Source organism: Perca fluviatilis, chromosome 17 (genome assembly GCF_010015445.1).
Source record: "Perca fluviatilis chromosome 17, GENO_Pfluv_1.0, whole genome shotgun sequence".
Lineage (NCBI taxonomy): Eukaryota > Metazoa > Chordata > Actinopteri > Perciformes > Percidae > Perca > Perca fluviatilis.
In genome coordinates, this window is record NC_053128.1 from 27,726,854 (window position 1) to 27,747,939 (window position 21,086).

At 39.2% G+C, this 21,086-nt stretch overlaps 1 protein-coding gene across 2 annotated transcripts in view; it reads left to right on the plus strand.

Moving 5' to 3' along the window:
* Positions 1-21,086, plus strand: part of ap3b1a (adaptor related protein complex 3 subunit beta 1a) — a 63,810-nt gene that overhangs the window by 6,657 nt on the left and 36,067 nt on the right. For both annotated transcript variants that reach the window (XM_039779591.1, XM_039779590.1), the window contains exons 2-17: positions 1,537-1,612; positions 1,747-1,821; positions 4,947-5,042; positions 5,312-5,472; positions 6,850-6,916; positions 12,317-12,499; positions 13,560-13,715; positions 14,648-14,745; positions 14,886-14,940; positions 15,028-15,099; positions 15,638-15,700; positions 15,846-15,978; positions 16,088-16,197; positions 16,364-16,540; positions 18,344-18,530; positions 19,464-19,594. In XM_039779591.1, coding sequence (XP_039635525.1) covers positions 1,537-1,612; positions 1,747-1,821; positions 4,947-5,042; positions 5,312-5,472; positions 6,850-6,916; positions 12,317-12,499; positions 13,560-13,715; positions 14,648-14,745; positions 14,886-14,940; positions 15,028-15,099; positions 15,638-15,700; positions 15,846-15,978; positions 16,088-16,197; positions 16,364-16,540; positions 18,344-18,530; positions 19,464-19,594 — 1,840 coding nt within the window. The remainder of the gene's footprint in view (positions 1-1,536; positions 1,613-1,746; positions 1,822-4,946; positions 5,043-5,311; positions 5,473-6,849; positions 6,917-12,316; positions 12,500-13,559; positions 13,716-14,647; positions 14,746-14,885; positions 14,941-15,027; positions 15,100-15,637; positions 15,701-15,845; positions 15,979-16,087; positions 16,198-16,363; positions 16,541-18,343; positions 18,531-19,463; positions 19,595-21,086) is intronic.

The window sequence follows — 21,086 nt, forward strand, 5'->3', positions numbered from 1 at the left end:
GTTTCTTAATGTTCCTTCTAAAAGATTGCTATAGTTGCAAATCATTTTACCAGAATTCAGATTACTGTATTTAAAAAAGTATAATGCAATCCTGAAAAAGATACTATGAATTTAAAATTTAAAATGATAGCTCATGTTGTGTAGACTTTTAAGTTGCACGTGTCCCTGCAAGGTTAATAGATTTTGTATTGAATCACAATGTAATATTGGACTTTTGGACAATTTAGTCCCTTAGACCAGTGATGAAATAAGACTGTACTGTTTTGAGTCAGCATGCTAACATGCTCACAATGATAACGTCAACATGCTGATGTTTTGCAGATATAATGTTTACCATTGTCGCCATGTTAATTTAGTGTGTTAGCTTGTTAACACTTGCACTTAACACAAAGTACAGCTCAAGCTGATTGGAATGCCATTAGTTTTGCAGATATTTGGTCGTAAACCAAAGTTTGTTGACCTGATTATGGCTAGGCTTGTCACGATAACAAATTTTGCTGGACGATAAATTGTCCCAGAAATTATTGTGATAAACGATAATATTGTCGTCCTGAGACCATTTTCTTCTAATATAATGATAATGGCATAATAATAATGCAGGTACACCTTTTCGAAGATTGATAAACTTTTATTTCTAAAGAATATTTAACACTGGAACTGGAAGACATTTTAAATATCCACAATAAATGAACAAAACAACCAAAAACAGTAAATAAAATGGACTCTCAGTCTCTGCTAACAAAAAATGCACTTGAATAAAAACCAAACACAACCAAAAACAATAAATAAAATGGAAATTTGTCCGGACGCGATAATTTCCATTTAAAAATGATCGAGCTCATTTTTATTTATCATGCGATTAATTGATTTATTGCATATTGTGACGGGCCTAATTATGGCGCTAGGTAAAAGTCAGGAGACCACCAAAGTAAATAGGATTCATCCTCTGAAGACCACGAATGTCTGTACATAACTTCACGGCAATTCGACCAATAGTCGTTGAGATATTTCAGTCTGGAACAAAGTGGCGAAAATATGCTTGTCAATAGAATCCCCAGAAAGGTGCCCATCTGCATCCATCCCACATTTAGTTTTCCATCTGGACATTACCCCCTCTGTGTTTGGCCTCAGCGTGGAACAAACAACCTGTGTAGTTGTACAATGACGATGCCTGTTAGCCAAGAAATGAGCCATAGTCATATCACGTTAGTGCAGGAATCTTTGCAGAAATTGGTGCGATGCTGCTGTTGCATTGGTAAAGATGACATTCTTGCTGTTTGTTTGGGTGCATTGTCAGTGTGCTGCTTGGCTCTTATAGGCCAAATAATGTCCAGAAGTGTTTGGTCTATAGGAGCCACTTTGACCCTTGCATGTTTACTCTGTAATCTGTGAAGCTGACACAGATGTTGTATACATGGAGCTTTCACACTACCCTTGGTCAACCTTTAACTCTTGAAACTGATTAGTCAAGTCATCTCTTCTATGCCGGCTAACAATGTTGACCATAATAAGTATAAGACTATTTTCTGTCTTCAGGAATGAAGACCTTAAAGAGATGTTGGAGAGCAACAAGGATTCGCTCAAACTGGAAGCCATGAAAAGGGTTGTTGGGGTGAGTGCATCATGGGAATTCACATACATACTTTTTAAATTACAAACAGCATTGTTGCGTGTGTGTGTCTTCTCTCAGTTAGCTGTTGAGTTTAATATCAGTGATAAGATGTGTTTTTTTTTTTCTTTTTTCAGCTGATTGCCAAAGGGAAAAATGCATCTGAGCTGTTTCCTGCTGTCGTGAAGAACGTTGCGAGTAAGAACATCGAGGTATGACAGTATTAAGAAACATATAACAGAAAAAACACCATCATTACTGTTGTCATTTTTACTATGGTTAGCTGTTATGATTCATTTCATTCCCGTGTGACACAGCACGTGGATACTCTGCATGATGTTAGAGAGTGAACTTCCTCATAAAGAAAAATAGGCTCATGTGGATTGGCTTCGTTTGAAAGCTTTCCCTTAATTTAGTTTGTATTTAATAAAGTTTTTGTACAACATTAAACGGACCATCTTAAACTTAAAAGAAAAAATAATCACATAAGAGTAATGACATTAAATAAAAAGTCAATAAATAAAGATAAACACGTGGTAAGCCTTTGTTACGCAAAGTTCTAACCAATCACATGTTCCACTGTCTGCACCCATAATGTCAACAAAGACACGTATATTGTACACTCACTGTAGTGTATGTGTATTTCAGTTGCGTACATTCGCAAACTTGCAGCATTCCACAAGTTTTACTCAAAGAAGTGGCTGAATGATCATGCATCATACATCCATCGTCATCCGCTTATCAGGGTTTGTGTCGTGGGGGCAACAGCTCCAGCAGGGGACCCCAAACTGAATAAAATAATCTGAATTTATATATTACAAAAAGCGTAAGAGGTGGCCGTGTTGGCTCAGTGGGTAGAGCAGGCACACATATAGGTTCATGCCTCTACGCAGAGGTCCAGGGTTCGAATCCGACCTGTGACGATTTCCTGCATGTCTTCTCCCCCTTCTCACCTAGCTGTCCTATCAAAATAAAAGGCGGAAACGGCCAAAAAATTATAATAAAAAAACGCGTAAGAGAAAAATGGGCTCATTATAAAACAAAACAAAAATGAATAAATATATTTGAGTATTAGTGGAAATCTGATACAGTTTACCTATCTACTTTTATTTTTTATGTTAATTTTTAATTGGGTGAGTACAGAGGGGTAGACTGAATATATATATCAGGTCATTCTGTGTCCTTATGCAGTGATCAGACCCTGCGTGCATAAGACATTTGTACTTATCATATACAGTATACATAATACAATTGTCTGTTCATATAGCTTAAAGCTGTCATTTGCTGCCCAAGAAGAGCTGTCCCTAAAATCCCCCTTCCCTTGTCGCTGGACATTTTCTATTTTCTACCCCCCCTCCTTTTCCCTTGTCCTGGATGGCACATGGGTCAAAAAGTCAAATATAATAAAAACAAAACCCAATTAGAATGTTACATTCAAGAAAAAGTACTGTTACTTTAAATAAATGTTACTCTGGGAAATGCAAAAAGACTTGGATAAATCACAACATAATATTGGAATCAAGAGTATTTAATCACTTAAACCAGTGATGAAATAAGACCAAGTGTCTGTAACAGTAACTCCAGTTGTGATAATGTCCGCTCCACAGATCCATCCAAATGTGACCGGATGAAATGTTTCTTTAAATATATTTAAAAAAAAAGAAATTATTTTCTCTTATCAATCAGTAGTAGAACAACTATCTTTATTACTGCAAATCATAAACTGATGCAGCATAAGGATACTGTGGGTCTGTGTGAATACTCCACTAAATCATGGCAGACTTGTGCACACAGACTATTCAGCGAATGACCAAACGCTAAGCAACAGCTCGAGAGGGGTTCCCATGCCCAGAGCCTGTGAATATTGATTAGAGGCAGCAGAATAATCAGGTAGCGTGAGGGGCAGCATGTGAGCCTTAAGCCCGGCGCTGTGTGCGAGGATATGCAGCCGAAGCAACTCATGGCAGGGGTAGGGGAGCAGGTGGGCGGATGTAATTGGCAGAAGAGAGCCCACAGTCACGTCTCCTCTCTCCCACCTCGTATACACCAGCTGCTAAGGTAGTACGAGTTTCTCTGTTTCTCTCTCTCTCTCTCTCTTTCGGTTTCTTCCACACTTCACTCACCTACAGTATATCTCACGAAAAATGGCCTCTTCCCGTGTTCCCACTCTCATCCCTTCTCACCTTGTCACTGTGAGCTGCCATTGATCCCTGCTAATTAAAAAACCGCACAAGAGCATGCAGGTTATTGACAGGATTTAATATCAGTGCACTTTATTTTCATTCATCATTGCTGCACTTTTATTTTAACACCACATATCATACATGAATGCATGCCATGGCATGCTAGTGTATGTTTTCAGGTGCATATTCAAGTGACAAGAAAATAAAAAGAAATTATATATAAAATCTAATTTTATGCAGAGCAAATTGTAGGGCCCTTAATCGCCTACTTAGCGGTTCAAAATGAAATCCGTCATGTGCTTTGTGGTCAGGGAAACCAGATCCTTGAGGGCAGATGGGTTGTGTCTCCTTTTATAATGAGTAATGCCATTAATTCCAGCAGTAATGACCAGAACGATGATTGAGAACTGTGGTGCACTGCTGCAGGTCAATACTCACTGCATTAGAAAGCATGGTGCTGATTACTAACTAAACTCTTGGCGATTGTACCTGGAATGTAACCTTACCCCTGACCTCGACCTAAAATCAGTTCTTAAATGAAATTATAAATGGTTCTTGAAGTAAGTCATAACTTTTAAAAACCACTTTGATTCCAGTTCCATTATTTATGAACCTGCAGCATTATGGGCAAAATCAGCTCTGTTAGTTTAGCTTTTTTTTTCTTTCTGATTAATGTAAATCAGCAAACGATCAACCTTTTTGGCATTTAGTTAAACTCAGAAAGCTAAACAAATATTATCTCAGGCTTTCCTGTGAGAAAGAAAATGTGTTGAAGCCAAAACAGAAGACGTTGGGGGTCAAATAATTCAATCGTCATTTTTGAAAGAGAGCAAAAATACATAACCTCGCTCTCTGCCTGAAACAACACTGGAGCGAGTCTGCAGCTAGTGATATCGAGACAGGAAAACCTTCTATACCAACTTTATTTTCCCCACTCCTTGAAATAATAAACTTGAATTTCCTGCAGAAACATTTAGCTGAGAGAAGACTCACCAAGTTCTTTCATACATTATTGTTTATTTAGTCCTTTTATAGCTGCAGTCTTAGATGTGGAAACATGCAGCGCCTTCCTCTCTGCTTTCCCAATGTGCTGCATTCATTTCTACTAACAGCTGCTTCAACTGATTGCTGTTTGTTTTAATTGTCCTTTGCAGCTTAAGAAGCTTGTATATGTGTACCTGGTGAGGTATGCAGAAGAGCAGCAGGACCTGGCTTTGCTATCCATCAGCACCTTCCAGCGGGCCCTCAAGGTAACATCTCTACTCCTTGTCTCTGTCTTTCTCTCTTCATTATTACTAACTATGGTAAAAAGCTGTCTTTTCGTGCCTTTTCTTCTCATTGCTAAGATGCTGTGTTTTTTTGTTGTTGTCTTGTTGTGGTTCATAATCTACACATATCTGCATATCATGTCCAACCTCGATGTTCTGTTAAACGCTTTAGATTCAGTAAAAGTAATAAGTAGAATATGTTCTTTTACACACTGACACAAGTGGGTTTTATTCCTGTATATCGGTGGCAGGACCCAAACCAGTTTATCCGGGGCAGCGCACTGAGGGTTTTGTCTAGTATCCGCGTCCCCATAATTGTCCCCATCATGATGCTGGCCATCAAGGAGGCTGCAGCTGACCTGTCCCCATATGTCAGGAAGACATCGGCCCATGCTATCCAGAAGCTCTACAGGTACGGTTCTGTGAATCTGATGTCGTTTCTGTTGTTTAGGCAAATACCTGGGCTGCAACAGGAGCTGCAGCTATCACTGGGTAAAGCCAGTAGCTAGTAGCTGCACTCGTTAGCTTGACTGGCTCTCCTTACAGCCTCATTCCTTAGCAGTTAATACAACACATGTTGGGTAATATTGATATAAGGGGTTTTGCCCTGCAGTTATCTTGCTCTTATCAGTGTGAGTCTTTCTAAGACTGGCATGGATCAAAGAATGAATGAGGTCTTAAAATATGAGCAAAGTAGTAAAACTGAACTTGAATAGATGAGTTTACACATTAAACCTTACACATTCCCACAATGAACAGAAACCATGGTAGGGCTGCAACTATATCATTAGTTAACGGATATCCGTTACCTTGGGCTTCCTTTGTGTTGGCATTCTAAACTCCGGTGGATTTCTGAGGACTATGGTTAACTGCTCCTCAGATCTCTGCAGGGTAATCCAGACAGCTTGATAGACTATCTGTTCCACCAAAACAAGTTCCTTCCGAGCCTATTTTGCAGCGGCACAGCGGCTTTTCTCCGGTGCTTAGCACCGCCCAATACGATTGTGATTGGTTTAAAGAAATGCCAATAAACAAGAGCACTTTTTCCTCCTCCTCTCCTCTAGCGCGCTTTGGAGGAGGGTCTGGCAAAGCGAGACTAGGCTGCAAATAGCAATTATTTTCATTATCGATTCATCGTTTTATCTGTAACATGAGAGAAAATGGTTAAAGGTGCCTGCTATAATTTTCCAAAGCACAGGATGATGTAATCAAATTGTTTGTTTCATTGATCAAACAGTCTAAAACCCCAAAATATTTGATTTGCAATCAGATATGATAAATAAAAGCAGCAAAACCTCACATTTAAGAAGCTTTAACTAGAAAATGTTTTGACATTTTATTTATTTTAAAAAAGGAGTAAAAGGAGTAATCGATTATCAAAATAGTTGCAAATAATTAGTATGCCGATCGACTTATCGATTAATTGATGTTGCAGCTCTAGTCCGTTGCATGTACACATTGTACAGATGTGAAAATGAGCAGTCATGCAACACTACACCTGTAAGTTATTGCGCAACATGATGATGAGTCCCAAATGTCCGAAATATGTATTTATTGCTCTCTATAGACTAAACTACTGAGTGTTATTTAGGGGCAGTGAATGTCTGTCACAGTCTAGATCAGAAAATACAACATGCTCATTGACAGTTGTTGTGACACACACAGGCACCTCCGTATTCTGAGCACACAGAGGGAGACATAATTTAATTTGTAAGTCCATCAAGTTTTCATGTTATGTGAATAATTGCCATTCCTTAGTTGACAATTTGTCTCTCTCGATTGTCTTCAGCATGGATCCAGACCAGAAAGAGCAGCTGATCGAAGTGATAGAGAAACTATTGAAAGACAAAAGCACAGTAAGTACAGGCTGAGCAGTGAGTGCTATACACTTTTAATTTCCCTAATGTTGGAGAACGCAGACCACTGGAGGGCGCCCCAGTCTAGCGATTCTCCTCTTAGCTCTCCATCCCACAGCTCATTCGGCAATGCCATGGTTTGTTAACACCCACTTAAACCCACACATCTTCAGATGCTCCTTGTTAAGTGTCCATTTGGAAGGAATTTTCGCACTGATGCTAGTGTCAGCTTAATTTTCTCAAAGGCCAACTTCTTCTCCCCACCAAAAATGGACCATAAATGAGTTGGATTCTGTGTTTAGGCCAGTCACAGACACAACGCAGGCAGCCCATTAGAAGTCAGCAGGCAGCACATTCATTTGAGGGGGGGTCACAGTGAATCCTAAGGGTGTTTAAATGCCAATTTCAAATATGTAGACGTTGGCTACAGAATGCACTGTTTTTTGGAATTATGTATTCATAGCGTATACCTATCATTATACAAACAAAACAAAGCAGCTTAGACCAAGGGGGGATGGAAAGCCCTGTACCAGATGCATAGCATATTTAGCCCCAGACGCTAACGAAGACAGATGACTTCTCCCCCGTTGGAGCCCACATTGTGAGGCTGGGGACAGGGAGAGAGGGCACTGTCATCACACAGAGGCAAGAGCACAATCAGTCGGTGATGAATGGTGAAAAACCCAAACATAGTGAATCTTTAATATCTATCAAGCGCTGCATTTTTATGATGCTAGGCTGATACCATGTAGCATTTAAAAGTCCCACAATGATGGTCAGCGTCAGTAATGTTAGAGCCATTTTATTTCTGTTTCTTTATTGCTTGGATTAATTCTATGTAAGGATGCCCTGGTGTTGAATCAGTGCTGTCATGTAGCTTAACATAAAAGGGAACATCACAGAATTTACACATAAAGGTCAGTTTACTAGTCATGAGAAGTTCCGCGCTGCCTGGGAAAGCATGTCTTCTGTAGCTCTGCAGGAGTTTTGTCAAGACTGAGAGAGTAACCCCTGATGATGCCATGAGGGTTATTCTCAGCTTGGGTTTGGAGACTACACATTTTTAACACAAAGCCATGTGGAGTGTCAAGTTTGCAAGACGTGCACATTTACCAAGCAGGTATGAAAAGATGCTAGAGGTTACACTTCATACTGTGAACTTTTGCACATTCCTTTGTCAATATCTTGGTACATTCCTGCACAAAACTGCTCAGCTCATTCATTTTAAAACAAATATACATGTAGTTTTTCATATTTTATTGTACATTTTCTTGACACTTACAGTACTTGCTTTTAATATTTTATTTTCTCTTACTATGTTTATCGTTATGCACCAAAACACCAAGGCAAGTACCTTGTTTGTGAAAGCCTACTTGGCAATAAACCCGATTCTGATGGGAAATGTAAAATATTCACATTTGAGAAGTTGTCAGTGAGTTTTTGCCATTTTTGTGAATTAATAAATTTTCTCTCTGAATAATCCCTCCAGCTCTATTGAAATGACATTGTTCTTTTGAATTGACATTGGGAGTAGTAGTGACTTTTAATTGTCTATTAAGTGTATTATCATTTTCTATAGTGCTTGTTCTATTAAGGTTATAGACTTCTTTAGGTTTGTAACACCGTTTTACCATATTGACTGTTAATGAATCAATTTAACTGCAAATAAGTGAATTCATTAAGGTAAATGCATTAAGGTAAATGCTGTGTAGCTGATGTCATTATGCTGCCTGTAGAAGAAGGAAACATTTGGTTATTGTTCCAGTCTGTGTCATCCTGACATTTACCTTTACAGATGTGCCTGTTTGGTTAAATGGCTGTGACACACAGGGGGTCTGCTTATAGGCAGGATGGTTTAAAGAGAAAATGGGAAGGCCTGATGACAGAGACAACATAGGGGTTTGTGCAGCTGTTTTACCGTGATGGATCTATTATCCAGCCATTACAAGATAAATGATCGATCCCTCCCACCACCCCACCCCCTGCACCTTCTGCAAAATTGAAATGAGAACAGAAAGGAGGGGCAGGGATGGGGTACTATGATCAGGGGCTAGGTGAGATGCCCATTAATTTAAGAGAAAAAGGAGGGAGGAGGAAGAGAGCAGGAGAGGAACGAGCGAAGGGAGGATAGGCCGACCCCACACCGGGCCATCAATCAAAAAGGCGCACGTTGTCTCTGGCGTGATGACCCAGCACTCTCTGCCTCTCTGGCACCCTAATTAGAATTCATAGCAAAATAGATGCAAGGAAACGGTTTGGGCCCTTCATAATTTTATAGGAAATTTATTGTTATTAGAAGAACCATTTGCTTAGTGTGATTTTTCCATTACCGGCTTGTCACGCAGGGTAGATAATATGGTCGAGGAGGGGGAGGAGGTGTATGAACTCCATAGATTGGGGTGTCAGTTTTGTTGATGGTGCATGTAGTTTACCTTGGAGCTGTGTCTAATGGGGGAAGTTGGTAGAGAATGCACAAAGCCTTGCAGCAGGATCCACATGCTCAGAAACGAAGCTGCCTGTAATAGCCTTAGAGACAGGAGAGGCCTTGGGAGAATACCAGGGGAGTGAAAACGCACACCAATATATGCTGAATATAGAGATATTCTAATTGACTGCTTTGAGTAGGTTTATCTATACTAGAATATGTTGGCAGAGATATTAACTGAAAAGCCCAGCTGTGCTTCAAGCTGTTGTGAAGCTACTTTAACATAGATATGTACAAGTCTTGTTTATACGTCAATGTGAACAGTTTTCATTGGATCTATTTTCTTTTAGTCCTATTTATCTCCTTTGTATTGGGTTGGGGTCTGAAATCTCAGAGACATATGTCTTTAAAACCCGGGTAAATGCAAACAAAACCACCTAAATTGCTAGGTACCAATGGACCTTTTTCACAGCATTTTGACTTGTCATTACAGGAAAAGTCCAGGTATAACTAATGATATTTCATTAGTGGTGGCTCTGCCAACATTTTACTGGAATGTACAGTACAGGCAAAAAGTTTGGACACACCTTCTCATTCAAATGCGTTTCCTTTTATTTTCATGACTATTTAAATTGTAGATTCTCACTGAAGGCATCAAAACTATGAATGAACACATATGGAATTATGTACTTAACAAAAAAGTGTGAAATAACTGAAAACATGTTTTATATTTTAGATTCTTCAAAGTAGCCACCCTTTGCTTTTTTTATTAATAAGGGAAAAAATTCCACTAATTAACCCTGACAAGGCACACCTGTGAAGTGAAAACCATTTCAGGTGACTACCTCATGAAGGTCATTGAGAGAACACCAAGGGTTTGCAGAGTTATCAAAAAAAGCAAAGGGTGGCTACTTTGAAGAATCTAAAATATAAGACATGTTTTCAGTTATTTCACACTTTTTTGTTAAGTACATAATTCCATATGTGTTCATTCATAGTTTTGATGCCTTCAGTGAGAATCTACAATGTAAATAGTCATGAAAATAAAGAAACACATTGAATGAGAAGGTGTGTCCAAACTTTTGGTCTGTACTGTACCTATCTTTAAGGTCAAAATGTCTGCTGTGGAGGTTGAGTTACTGCTTTTTGTGTGTAATTTGGCTGAATTTAGCATTTAAGCATTTTTACTCGAAGCAATTGAAAAGAATATTGAACATGGCTTTCTAACACAGATTAGGTAAACTTGCTCAGTAAAGTGATTATATATGAATTTAAATTGAAGAAAATGTCACACACACCCATTATGCTTTTAAACTTGCTTGTAAACCAAATATTACAAAAAGCAATTTTTCTGCTCGAGTTGGTTTCTCTCAGATTAATCCACATATTTACAGAAACTGTATCCAGTTTATTTTCCAAAGATAGATTGCACTAGTTCTTCCCTAAAACATTATTTATCCTGCTGTAGATAAATCAAAAAGATAAAGAAGGCATATGTCATCACAGAAATGCTACTGATACAGAGACATGCCAGCGCACACTATTGCAAATCTCAAATTCAGGCGATACTTACTTTTATTATAAATAGCTGTCGAGATGTCTTGGCTCTCTGACATTATACACTCAGATGCCAGTTTATTAGGTCCACCCACAGTAACTAAAACGTATGCCGTTCAACACAACAACAAATCATTCATGAAGCTTATGATAGTTCAGTTTTTGTTGGAACTTTTTAGAGAGGTGTTTGGAGGCTGCAGTTTGTGCTGCTGTTGAACTGTGTTGCATTATACAGAGAGGTGTTTCTGTTATTTAGCCTGCCCTCATTGATAGAAATGGGTTGGACATAATATTAGAAACACCTCAGTATGATGCAACATAATTTAGCAGCCTCCAAAGTGTTCATACAGTTGAATCAACACCTCTCTAAAACTCTGTTTACTTTTACGTATGATAACATGCATTTTCATGCAAGACTGTTGCTAGCTTTATTTACAGTTTACAGTTTGTAAGTTTATTTGATTAGGACAATTATCATGTAACTACCCTCGCTTGATCTACCTGCAAGTGTCTTTCCTCGAAAGTAACTAGAGTTTCTGTGGGTCACTCAATAAATCTAACTTCATACATCAGTGTAATAACATGAAATGTAGTTGTTTGATCTTCTAGTGATCCATTCATCAGTATTAGTGTTTTGAATGTCAGAAAAGCTAATCATCATTCACATTTAAGATGTCCAGATTTCTCAGAGATGCAGCCGTGCACACACACACACACACACGCACCTGCGCACACACAATCAATGCAGGCTCATGACAATAGTGATGGGTAAATGTACTGGGTTCCCACAGGGCCACCGGGGGCCAGAAGGCTTTAATTGGGAAGACTAGATTCTGCTCCCTTTCTCTCCTCCTTCAGCCTCGCCTGCCTGTGATAATGCTATTTGCGTACTAATACGCTGTCACTCACTCAGTCTCATAGTCAGTCATTGAGCCAGCAGCCTCCTTGTCCTCGCTTTCTCCTTAAGTTGAACATCAAATGAGTTTTGTACCTGAGAAAAAATATATAATTTAGGGAAGTAATATGAGTAACACACACATTGATGGATTTCTTTCACAGTGTTGTGCAAAATAAGTGAGTTAAAACGTTAAAATCAAACCTTTTCCTTCTAATCATCAACTAACTACTTAGAGGCTAAACTGTGTGTATTGTAATCAAAGTGGTAAATTGGCATTGTGTTTTTTTTGGACCAGGGTCATATCTGTTAACCAGTCTTTAATTTCTCTTGAGTCTTTCTTACAGCTTTAAAAAAAAAAAAAAAAAAAGTATTTGTTCAATTTGTCTAACAAAACAGCCAAACTTAACTTGAATGTTAATATTGGACAGAAAAAAAGAATAATAAAACATCAGCATTTCCCTCATGACTTGGCTTCTCTCTCTTCCATTCTTCTTCTACTTCCCTTTATTCTTTTCTGTAGCTGGTGGCCGGCAGTGTGGTGATGGCTTTTGAGGAAGTGTGTCCAGATCGCATTGACTTGATCCATAAGAACTACAGAAAGCTGTGTAACCTGTTGGTGGATGTGGAGGAGTGGGGCCAGGTGGTCATCATCTCCATGCTGACGCGCTACGCCAGGACGCAGTTCACCAGTCCCTGGAAGGAGGTAAGGCACTCATCGTGCTGAGGACTGAAACCAATGGGGATCCACATCGGAATCATATACTTACTTATGTTTCATTTTGTAAGCATCTTTGGTAGTAAGAAGGCTGTCATGCGACATGGTAGCAATCCCTGGTCATTCTAAAGACCCATCATGTTCTGTGCTCATGTGCACCAGAGGAAGAGACCTACCCAACACATTCAACGTGAAAGCCTTTCACAGTAAAGCGCTTCTCATCTGGGAATTAGAAATTTGCTCTCTCTGTATGAATCATGTTTTATGAGCGCATCTGTCTGATTTTAAAGGACAAGTCTGGCGATACTTTAAGATTTAACAAATCCTATGGAAAAAACCAAATCCAACGATGAATATATCCACTAACAAGTATTGTGTGTGGATCAAAGCCACATATAGCTTCTTCTTCTGTGTCATAGAGCTCTATTGTTGCCTCAAATACTCATAAATATGAATTCATATTCCATAATCCATTTCTATTAATCCACCACTGAAAATAGTCCCCAACAAATCTATACTGATTGGGTAACATTTGCTAAAAACTACAGTGACAAGCTGTTGCTGAGCCTTTAAAGAAAATGAAACTATACTGTATGTTCCTGTCACAAACAAACTGGGGAAGATGAAACGTATTTAGAGTCTGACCAACACACTGTCGGTTTTGGTCATTTCATGGGATTTGTTGACAGTAAGTAAGATATATTGAATAACACCAGCCTTATCCTTTTTAAAAGTATAATTCTACAAATGTGCAAAATGAGCGAGAAACCGTATTTGTATTCACAATTTAGGGATTGTAGATTGTAGAACATTTGAGTTAAACTCCTGTATTACTTTTATACATTTCATAATATTGGAAATTGGAAACATGTAACGGTTCCTCTGTACAAGAGAGGTCAAGAGATTGTTCTTGAGGCACTGAAAAACATTGTTTCTATATTTGAAACACTCCTAATATAAAATAATTTCTTTTGAATTTGCTCAAGCCATTGAATCCACTGAAAAACATTATGGATAAGTGTCATGTATTGTGTTGTTTATGTTTCAGGGTGCCATGTTCGATGAGAACAATGAGAAGGCGTTCTATGACTCTGACTCGGAGGAGAAAAAAGACCAGAAGGAGGCCCAACCTTACATCATGGATCCCGATCACAGGCTGCTGCTCAGGAACACCAAACCTCTACTGCAGAGCAGGAACACTGCTGTGAGTTAGCTGGACACTTAAACACAGACATATACAGCCATTTTCAAGCCATTAGGAGTAGGGTGTGCAAATGCGTGTGCTGCTTTTTAACCGGTCGAGAGATATAAACATCGATCAAGGTGTTTTGAGTGCTGCCTCTGCTCGTATCGCACCTTTTGTCTTAGAGATAGAAGCTGCACTAGTGCTGCTGTAACCCGGTACGGACGTACACGCGCAGAAATGCATTTCAGGATCCCTTTTCTTACACAAATAAAACACGCACACCTGGACACACAGCACAAAATATAAGAATACACACACTCTATACCTGCCATAGTGCACCCCACAAGATAAAAAAAAAATAATATAAAAGACAACGTGAGTGCAGATCTCCATCACCCAGGAGTCTCAAGGTCTCTGTCGCTGTGTAGCAGTGGGAGGAAAAATGCTCCCAAATGAAAGTGTTGATTAAAATGTGACATGCTGTGTCTTTACACGCGACAACACAGTGACATCCTCCATCTTCATAGACGCCTGAACCCTTTCATTCTGTTTGCAACGATGGACACACGTCCGCCTGTTATTTAAAGCTCCGCTGAAAAATTACCTTTTATAGAGTTGAGTCATGAGTGCTTTTGTAGAGCACTAAGAAATGCATGTCAAGGAATTTTATTTTAGGTTGGGTATACAGGTGGCAATGTACTGTTGGTGGTGTAATAAAAATGATAATGATAATAATATTAATAATAATGCTAGAGCCCTGTTAAAAAAAAAAAAAAGATTAAATCAAGGAAAAGTAACATATAGCAAAGCAGATACTAGAAACTGGTTGAAAATTAAAAGCAACAACACAAAGGAAGCAAAGACATTAGAAGAGAGTCTATCAAATGTTTTAAGAGGGATTAAAATGCGCAGAAATTAAAATAAGTTCCGACTGTGTTGGTATGTTTTAGGTGGTGATGTCTGTCGCTCAACTCTATTGGCATTTGGCCCCTAAGCATGAAGTCAACATTGTCACCAAATCACTGGTTCGACTACTAAGAAGCCACAGGTAATGCAAAAAAATGTATACCGCTTTCTTTTGAGTCAGCTGTGATGAATGACTAACCATCTTCTTTCCACACAGAGTCCCCTGTATCTCTGCGTCCACGTTGTTGATGTATGAATATGTTTTCTTTCTTTTGTGCACAGAGAGGTGCAGTACATTGTGCTTCAGAATATTGCCACGATGTCCATTCAGAGGAAGGTAAGTCTGCTTGTGAGCAGCAGAACAATAATGGTGTCTTGATTCATTGACACAAGTTGTCTGATAACACGCTTTATCTCCAAACAGGGGATGTTTGAGCCCTTCATGAAGAGTTTCTATGTGAGATCTACAGATGCCACACACATCAAAACACTGAAGGTAGCTGCTAGTTTATTCTGTGCATTATACTGTACTTCATTATGGGCTCAAATAGGGGCAAATAAGATTTTGAGTGAAATAAGATGGTGTTCAGTCTGTGGTTATTATTCTTTTCAAACATGTAAAAACACATCTGCAGGAGCCATTGACGTTTGTGAGTGTGTAGAAAAGATTGGTTGTGGTAGAATCAAAAAAACAATGAGGTTACAGAAAGATGAAGATAATTGCTTTAATGAACATCTGATTACAGATTCCACATGCATACACACATTTAGGTTAAAAGTACACATTTTTGGTTCTGCTTTTCACTGTGAAAGTAAGACCAAAAAATGTTTTTCTGCTTTTGAAAATCATAAATTTTTCTTCTCTACAAGTTGTTCTTTTCTACAACTGCAAAATTAAATTTCTCCGCGTTTCTTTTTCACTTGCACAAAGGGCTACGGCATAACCAAAGGCTTTAAAATGATTTATTTCACAAACTCAAAATCTATCAAACTCTATCATACTTCAACCCACTTCTCCCTTATGATTCTTGTAGTTGGAGATCCTGACCAACCTGGCCAATGAAGCCAACATCTCCACTATTCTGAGGGAATTTCAGGTTTGTGTTTTGTGTATTATTGATTACCAGTATTTGACATCAACAGTTAAGGGTTACTTTGAGATTTGGGGTATTAACACTTCCTCTGTGACTTTTAAACAGTTCCTTTCTCTTTACTGTCCTTGTCCTTTGTTTTTTTTTTTAGACCTATGTGAAGAGCCAGGACAAGGCGTTTGCAGCAGCCACCATTCAGGCCATCGGCAGATGTGCCACCAACATCACCGAGGTGACAGACACTTGTCTCAACGGTCTGGTGCTGCTGCTTTCCAACAGAGACGGTAAAATACCTTTTATTGATTACAGATATCTGAGTGTTTACCTTCCTCGGTTACGTTACGGTGCTGCGACTGCCTCTTTTTGTGAGAACTTGCTGTATTGTCGTTGCAGAGACTGTAGTGGCCGAGAGCGTGGTGGTGATCAAGAAGTTGCTTCAGACTCAGCCCACCCAGCACAGTGAGATCATCAAACACATGGCCAAGCTCTTCGACAACATCACTGTACGTTTCATCGCTGTATTACTCGTACTGTCGATCCATTTGTATTTGATCAACATGATAGTTTAGACAGGAACAAATGAATAGGTGTCATTGTGACATGTATGCTTATACTGTACTCTTGAGTAACTGCTGCTCTTTCTCTTTGATTTGTCACCCAAACTTGCAGGTCTCCATGGCCCGAGCTAGCATCCTGTGGCTGATGGGAGAGTACTGTGAGAGGGTGCCAAAAATTGCCCCTGATGTACTCCGTAAGATGGCAAAGACTTTCACAGCAGAGGAGGACATTGTCAAGTTGCAGACAGTCAACCTAGCAGCCAAACTCTACCTGACCAACTCCAAGCAGGTACACCATTAACTACCAAGTGCCAGGAGACTTTTATTGTGTTGACCTGAACATGGAGCAAACATGGTCCTGCAGTAATGCGCCTGGTTTCTGAAATTAGCAGGTATTAAAAAAAGCCTGTTCTCTAAATGTGGGCCCATGAATCATCATTTTACATTTTTTATTACACAAGACACAGCGTTATCGCCCAGTAATTGAACACTTCTGCAAGTCGGAGCTAAATGCTCAGTTTAAATCTAGAGCTGTGAATGAGACAGCTTTAACGTAATGGAGCATCTCCTAACGCAGCTTGGTGTCTCCAGGCCCATTCAGTGAGATGGGGTGATCTTGGCCTCTGAGCTGGGTTTATGAGCCCAGACGCTGCCTCCTCAAATGAGCACATCATTACACCTCTTGCTCCTCGTAATGTGTTGGGGAGGATAGAGAAGGAGAGACAAAGACAATTCAGAAAAGGATTTGGGTTACAATGCAGCTTTCACAGCATTTTTGTTTTTATGCCTGCCTGAATAATATGTCAGTGCTGTGCTCTTTCTCACTGTTATGTACCAGATGAATTCTTTTTTATTTTTTTTATTTTTTTTTAAGTTATCCAGGGTGAAATAAGAACTAAAATATGGAAATGAGAAGACAAAATGGGTTAATGGCAATCCTCGCTCAAATGTTTGTACATTCCAGTTGTATCGTTTTTTTTTTTTTATGGGAGTAGGAAGGAATAGTTCAACATTTTGGGAAATATGGTAATTTCTTTTTTTTTGCCAATATCTACAGTGCTCAGCACAAGTGAATACACCCATGCTAAAGTTGACTAAAAAGAGGAATAAAAAATTATCTTTTGGAAAGATTGGCATGGGGTACTTTCCATAAGATCATCTCTCAGTGCAAATCAAACCAGCTATTATGCTAACTGAAATTAAACCATGCCAATCTCTAGGTATGGTGAAGGGTATGTGATGATGTGGGGGGGCTATTTTAATTCCAAAGGCCAAGGGAACTTTATCAGGATGCATAGTATCCTGGATCCATGAAATAACTGGCCTTTATCTGCATTTATTTTAAGATCTGCCTGCCTCTATGGGAATTTAACATAGGGGTGTACTTACTTATGCCCCCTGTATTTTAAGGAAGAACATTTATTTATTAACATTTATTTAGGATTCATTATTCATTCACAAAGAAAATTGGTGTTGGATTTTTCCTCTTTTTGTTTTTTAATTAAGGCATTAAGATCAATTTCCAAAAGATGATTTTTTTTTATTCCTCTTTCTAGTCAACTTTAGCATCGGTGTATTCACTTATGCTGAACACTGTAAATGAAAAGATTGATACCACTCATGTATGTTCCCTAACTACAGAGGTGAAGCCAGGACACAATTGACTGGAAGTCTGGTAACCGATGGAGACAGGCTAGCTCCATCCAAAGTAAAAAAAAAATAAACCAACCAACACCTCAAAAGCTCTACAACAAACATGTTATATCTTGTTTGTTTAATAAAAAAAAACATTTGTTGTGTAGAAATGTCTAGTTGTGGTTTTACGGGGAATTGCGTGCTGTGGCTACTTTGAACACAGTGAGCGGGGGCATTGACTTGGTGTATACTTGGCGTGCAGACATTAGAGTTGTAATGACAAAAGAAAACGAATAAGTGTCTTTCCTAAAATGTCTGTCTATTCCTTTTTAATGGCTTTTTCCTCTGCTCGGCTGAACCATAAACCACCAATCTTTACTCACAAATGCCTACCTTTTATCCATGTCTGCTGCGTTACCCCCCCACACACACACACACCCACCCTCTCTGACCCCAGACTAAGCTGCTGACCCAGTACATCCTGAACCTCGGCAAATACGACCAGAGCTACGATATCAGAGACCGAACACGCTTCATAAGACAGCTGATAGTGCCCAACGAGAAGAGCGGCGCCCTCAACAAGTACGCTCGACGCATCCTACTGGCCCCCAAACCAGCCCCAGTGCTCGAGTCCGCCTTCAAAGGTACTTCATGCTTTTGTAATTTCAACCTCTTATCCTTATTTTGAAACACATTAAATACTCTAAATACGTTATATATTTAAGATGAAATACCATTCTTCTCCTGTTGGGTAATTCATCCAAAAGCCAATCCCTGAATCCATATTAACTGGACCTCTATTTCACATCTAGTGGCTCTATTTCCAGTAGTATGCAAAGTTAATTCAGGCAGTGGTTTTATTATTCTGGTGTGTCTGTCTCTCTGAAGGGCAGTCAGGTCAGACCCCTTTACCTTGGACTAATGAGATGGGTAAATTATTGAGCTAATGCTAACCTTTTTCAGACACTCGGAGGGAAAAAAATCACCCTCATTTTGCTGTCTCTTCTCTCTCTCTCTCTCTCTCTCTCTCTCTCTCTCTCTCTCCCTCCCTCCTTGACAAAAAGGACAGAAACTGCCTCCTACAACATTAAAATTCAGAGGCAGTTTGCACTTACTGGGTGTTTATGGAAAGCGTTAACCACCCCTGTCATTCTTAATATTCACAACTCAAGTCTTTTTTCTTTTTTTTCTTCTCTTTTTAGTTAGCACTGTTTTTAGAGCACACCTCCCAAGGCACAGACACTGATTATCTTCCTGTGTTGACCAGTGGGGAGAGAGAAGAGTGTGTGCTCACAAAAACAGAGAGCTGATATTAAAAGCATAATGAGTCCTAGATCTTATATTAAATGTTATACAGCGGCATTTAGACACTGGCTCTCTCATTAAGGAGATGACTTGAATCATCCTTTATCTGCTAATTTTTCCACCACTCTTAAAACCTCCCTTGTTTTTGGTCTTATGTTTCATTTTATTTTCCATTTCTTTAAAAGTACCTCCCCCTTGCTTTTCACCACTCTCACATTTTCAACCCAGTACTTTTTTTGGTTTCATTTTCTGTCCTTTTTCTCTACTTTCAGATCGCGACCGTTACCAACTGGGCACTCTCTCCCACAGCCTCAATACTAAAGCTGCTGGATACCTGGAGCTCTCCGACTGGCCAGCTGTTGCTCCTGACCAGTCTGTGAGGAACGTGGAGGTCATTGAGCCAGTAAGGAATCCACCTTCCTGACACACTCCTTATCATAGTTTTACTTCATGCGTGTCTAATTCTAACTCCCAGCTGTTATCGTCTCTTCACTTTCAGTCTGTTTCTTTTCTTATGTCTAACAAACATTAATGAGGTGACACTATGGTTCCACATTGTTTTGACGTGAAAATTGTGCGTGGTATTACAAAACATTTACTTTGTAATGCAGCGGTTGCCGTCTGTAGAGGTATGAAACACATAATCATTCACTGTTATGGTTTATAGAGCTGCAACAATTAGTTGATTGTCCAAAAAATTATTTGCAACTATTTTACATAATAATCAAGTTATCGTTTAAGTAACCTAATGCTGAGTGGAGGAGGTGGCAGATTATTGCTGTCTGCTCCTCCGATCACTGCAGAGTAAATTGAGACCGCTAGCTAGACTATCTGTCCAATCTGAGTTTTCTCTCGCACGACTATTTTGCACCGCCCATGATGATTCTGATTGGTTTAAAGAAATGCCATTAAACCAGAGCACATTTTCCTCTCTCCTTGAGTGCTGTGTAGAGTAGCCAGACTCTCCTTCAGCGCGCTTTGGAGGAGGGTCTGGCAAAGCGAGACAATGACTATTACCACTCACAAGCACTTGTTCAGCACTACTAACCAAATGTGCCAGGTTGAATTAGAGTTGGACATAACAATGATGAGCAGTATTTATATTGGCTTTTTATTATCCGTCTTTTATTATCATTATCCAAAGCCTGAAATACCTTATTCCTAAAAGTGCTGTTTTAGGAATTTACTGAGCCTTTAAAAAAATGAAACTATATATTTGTGTTAAAGATTTACTTCTTCAGTAAGCACCAGTGGGCTTGGAGCAGAGAGCCACAGACAGGGATGTCACAAAGTGTTGAGAGACAGACTAACACTTTGTTTCGGTCTTTTCATGGGATTTGTTGACAAAAAGAAAAAATATAGAATAACAGCGGCCATTATCCTTTACAAGTTATTAGATAAACACAAACAATATTAAAGACACATATAAAACAGATTTAAAAATGAAATAGAATAGAAGATAAAAATAAGGTTAAACAAATAAAGCAGAATAAAGAGAAAAAAATATAACGAGTGGAGTGACAAATGTGAATGAATGACCCCAAAGTTGATTTAAAGGAACTGAGAGTTGGAGCCGACCAGAGATGTTCACAAGTCATTCTTTGGAAGTCCAAGTCGAGTCTCAAGTCTTTGAGCTTGAGTCCAAGTCAAGTCTCAAGTCTTTTGCCACAAGTCCAAGTCAAGTCTCAAGTCTCCGGCCATCTGATCTGTCCCTAACACTGTATTGTTCAATATTATGAATTCAAAGCATGTCCTGTAGCTACCATCCATACAGTACAGTATCAAAATCAGTTGTAGGATAACTTTATGGGGTCTACTTAACACGTCCCTCTAGCCCTCGGACCTGGTGAAATATTAACCTAAGTCTGTCACATCATATGGATACAACTATAAAG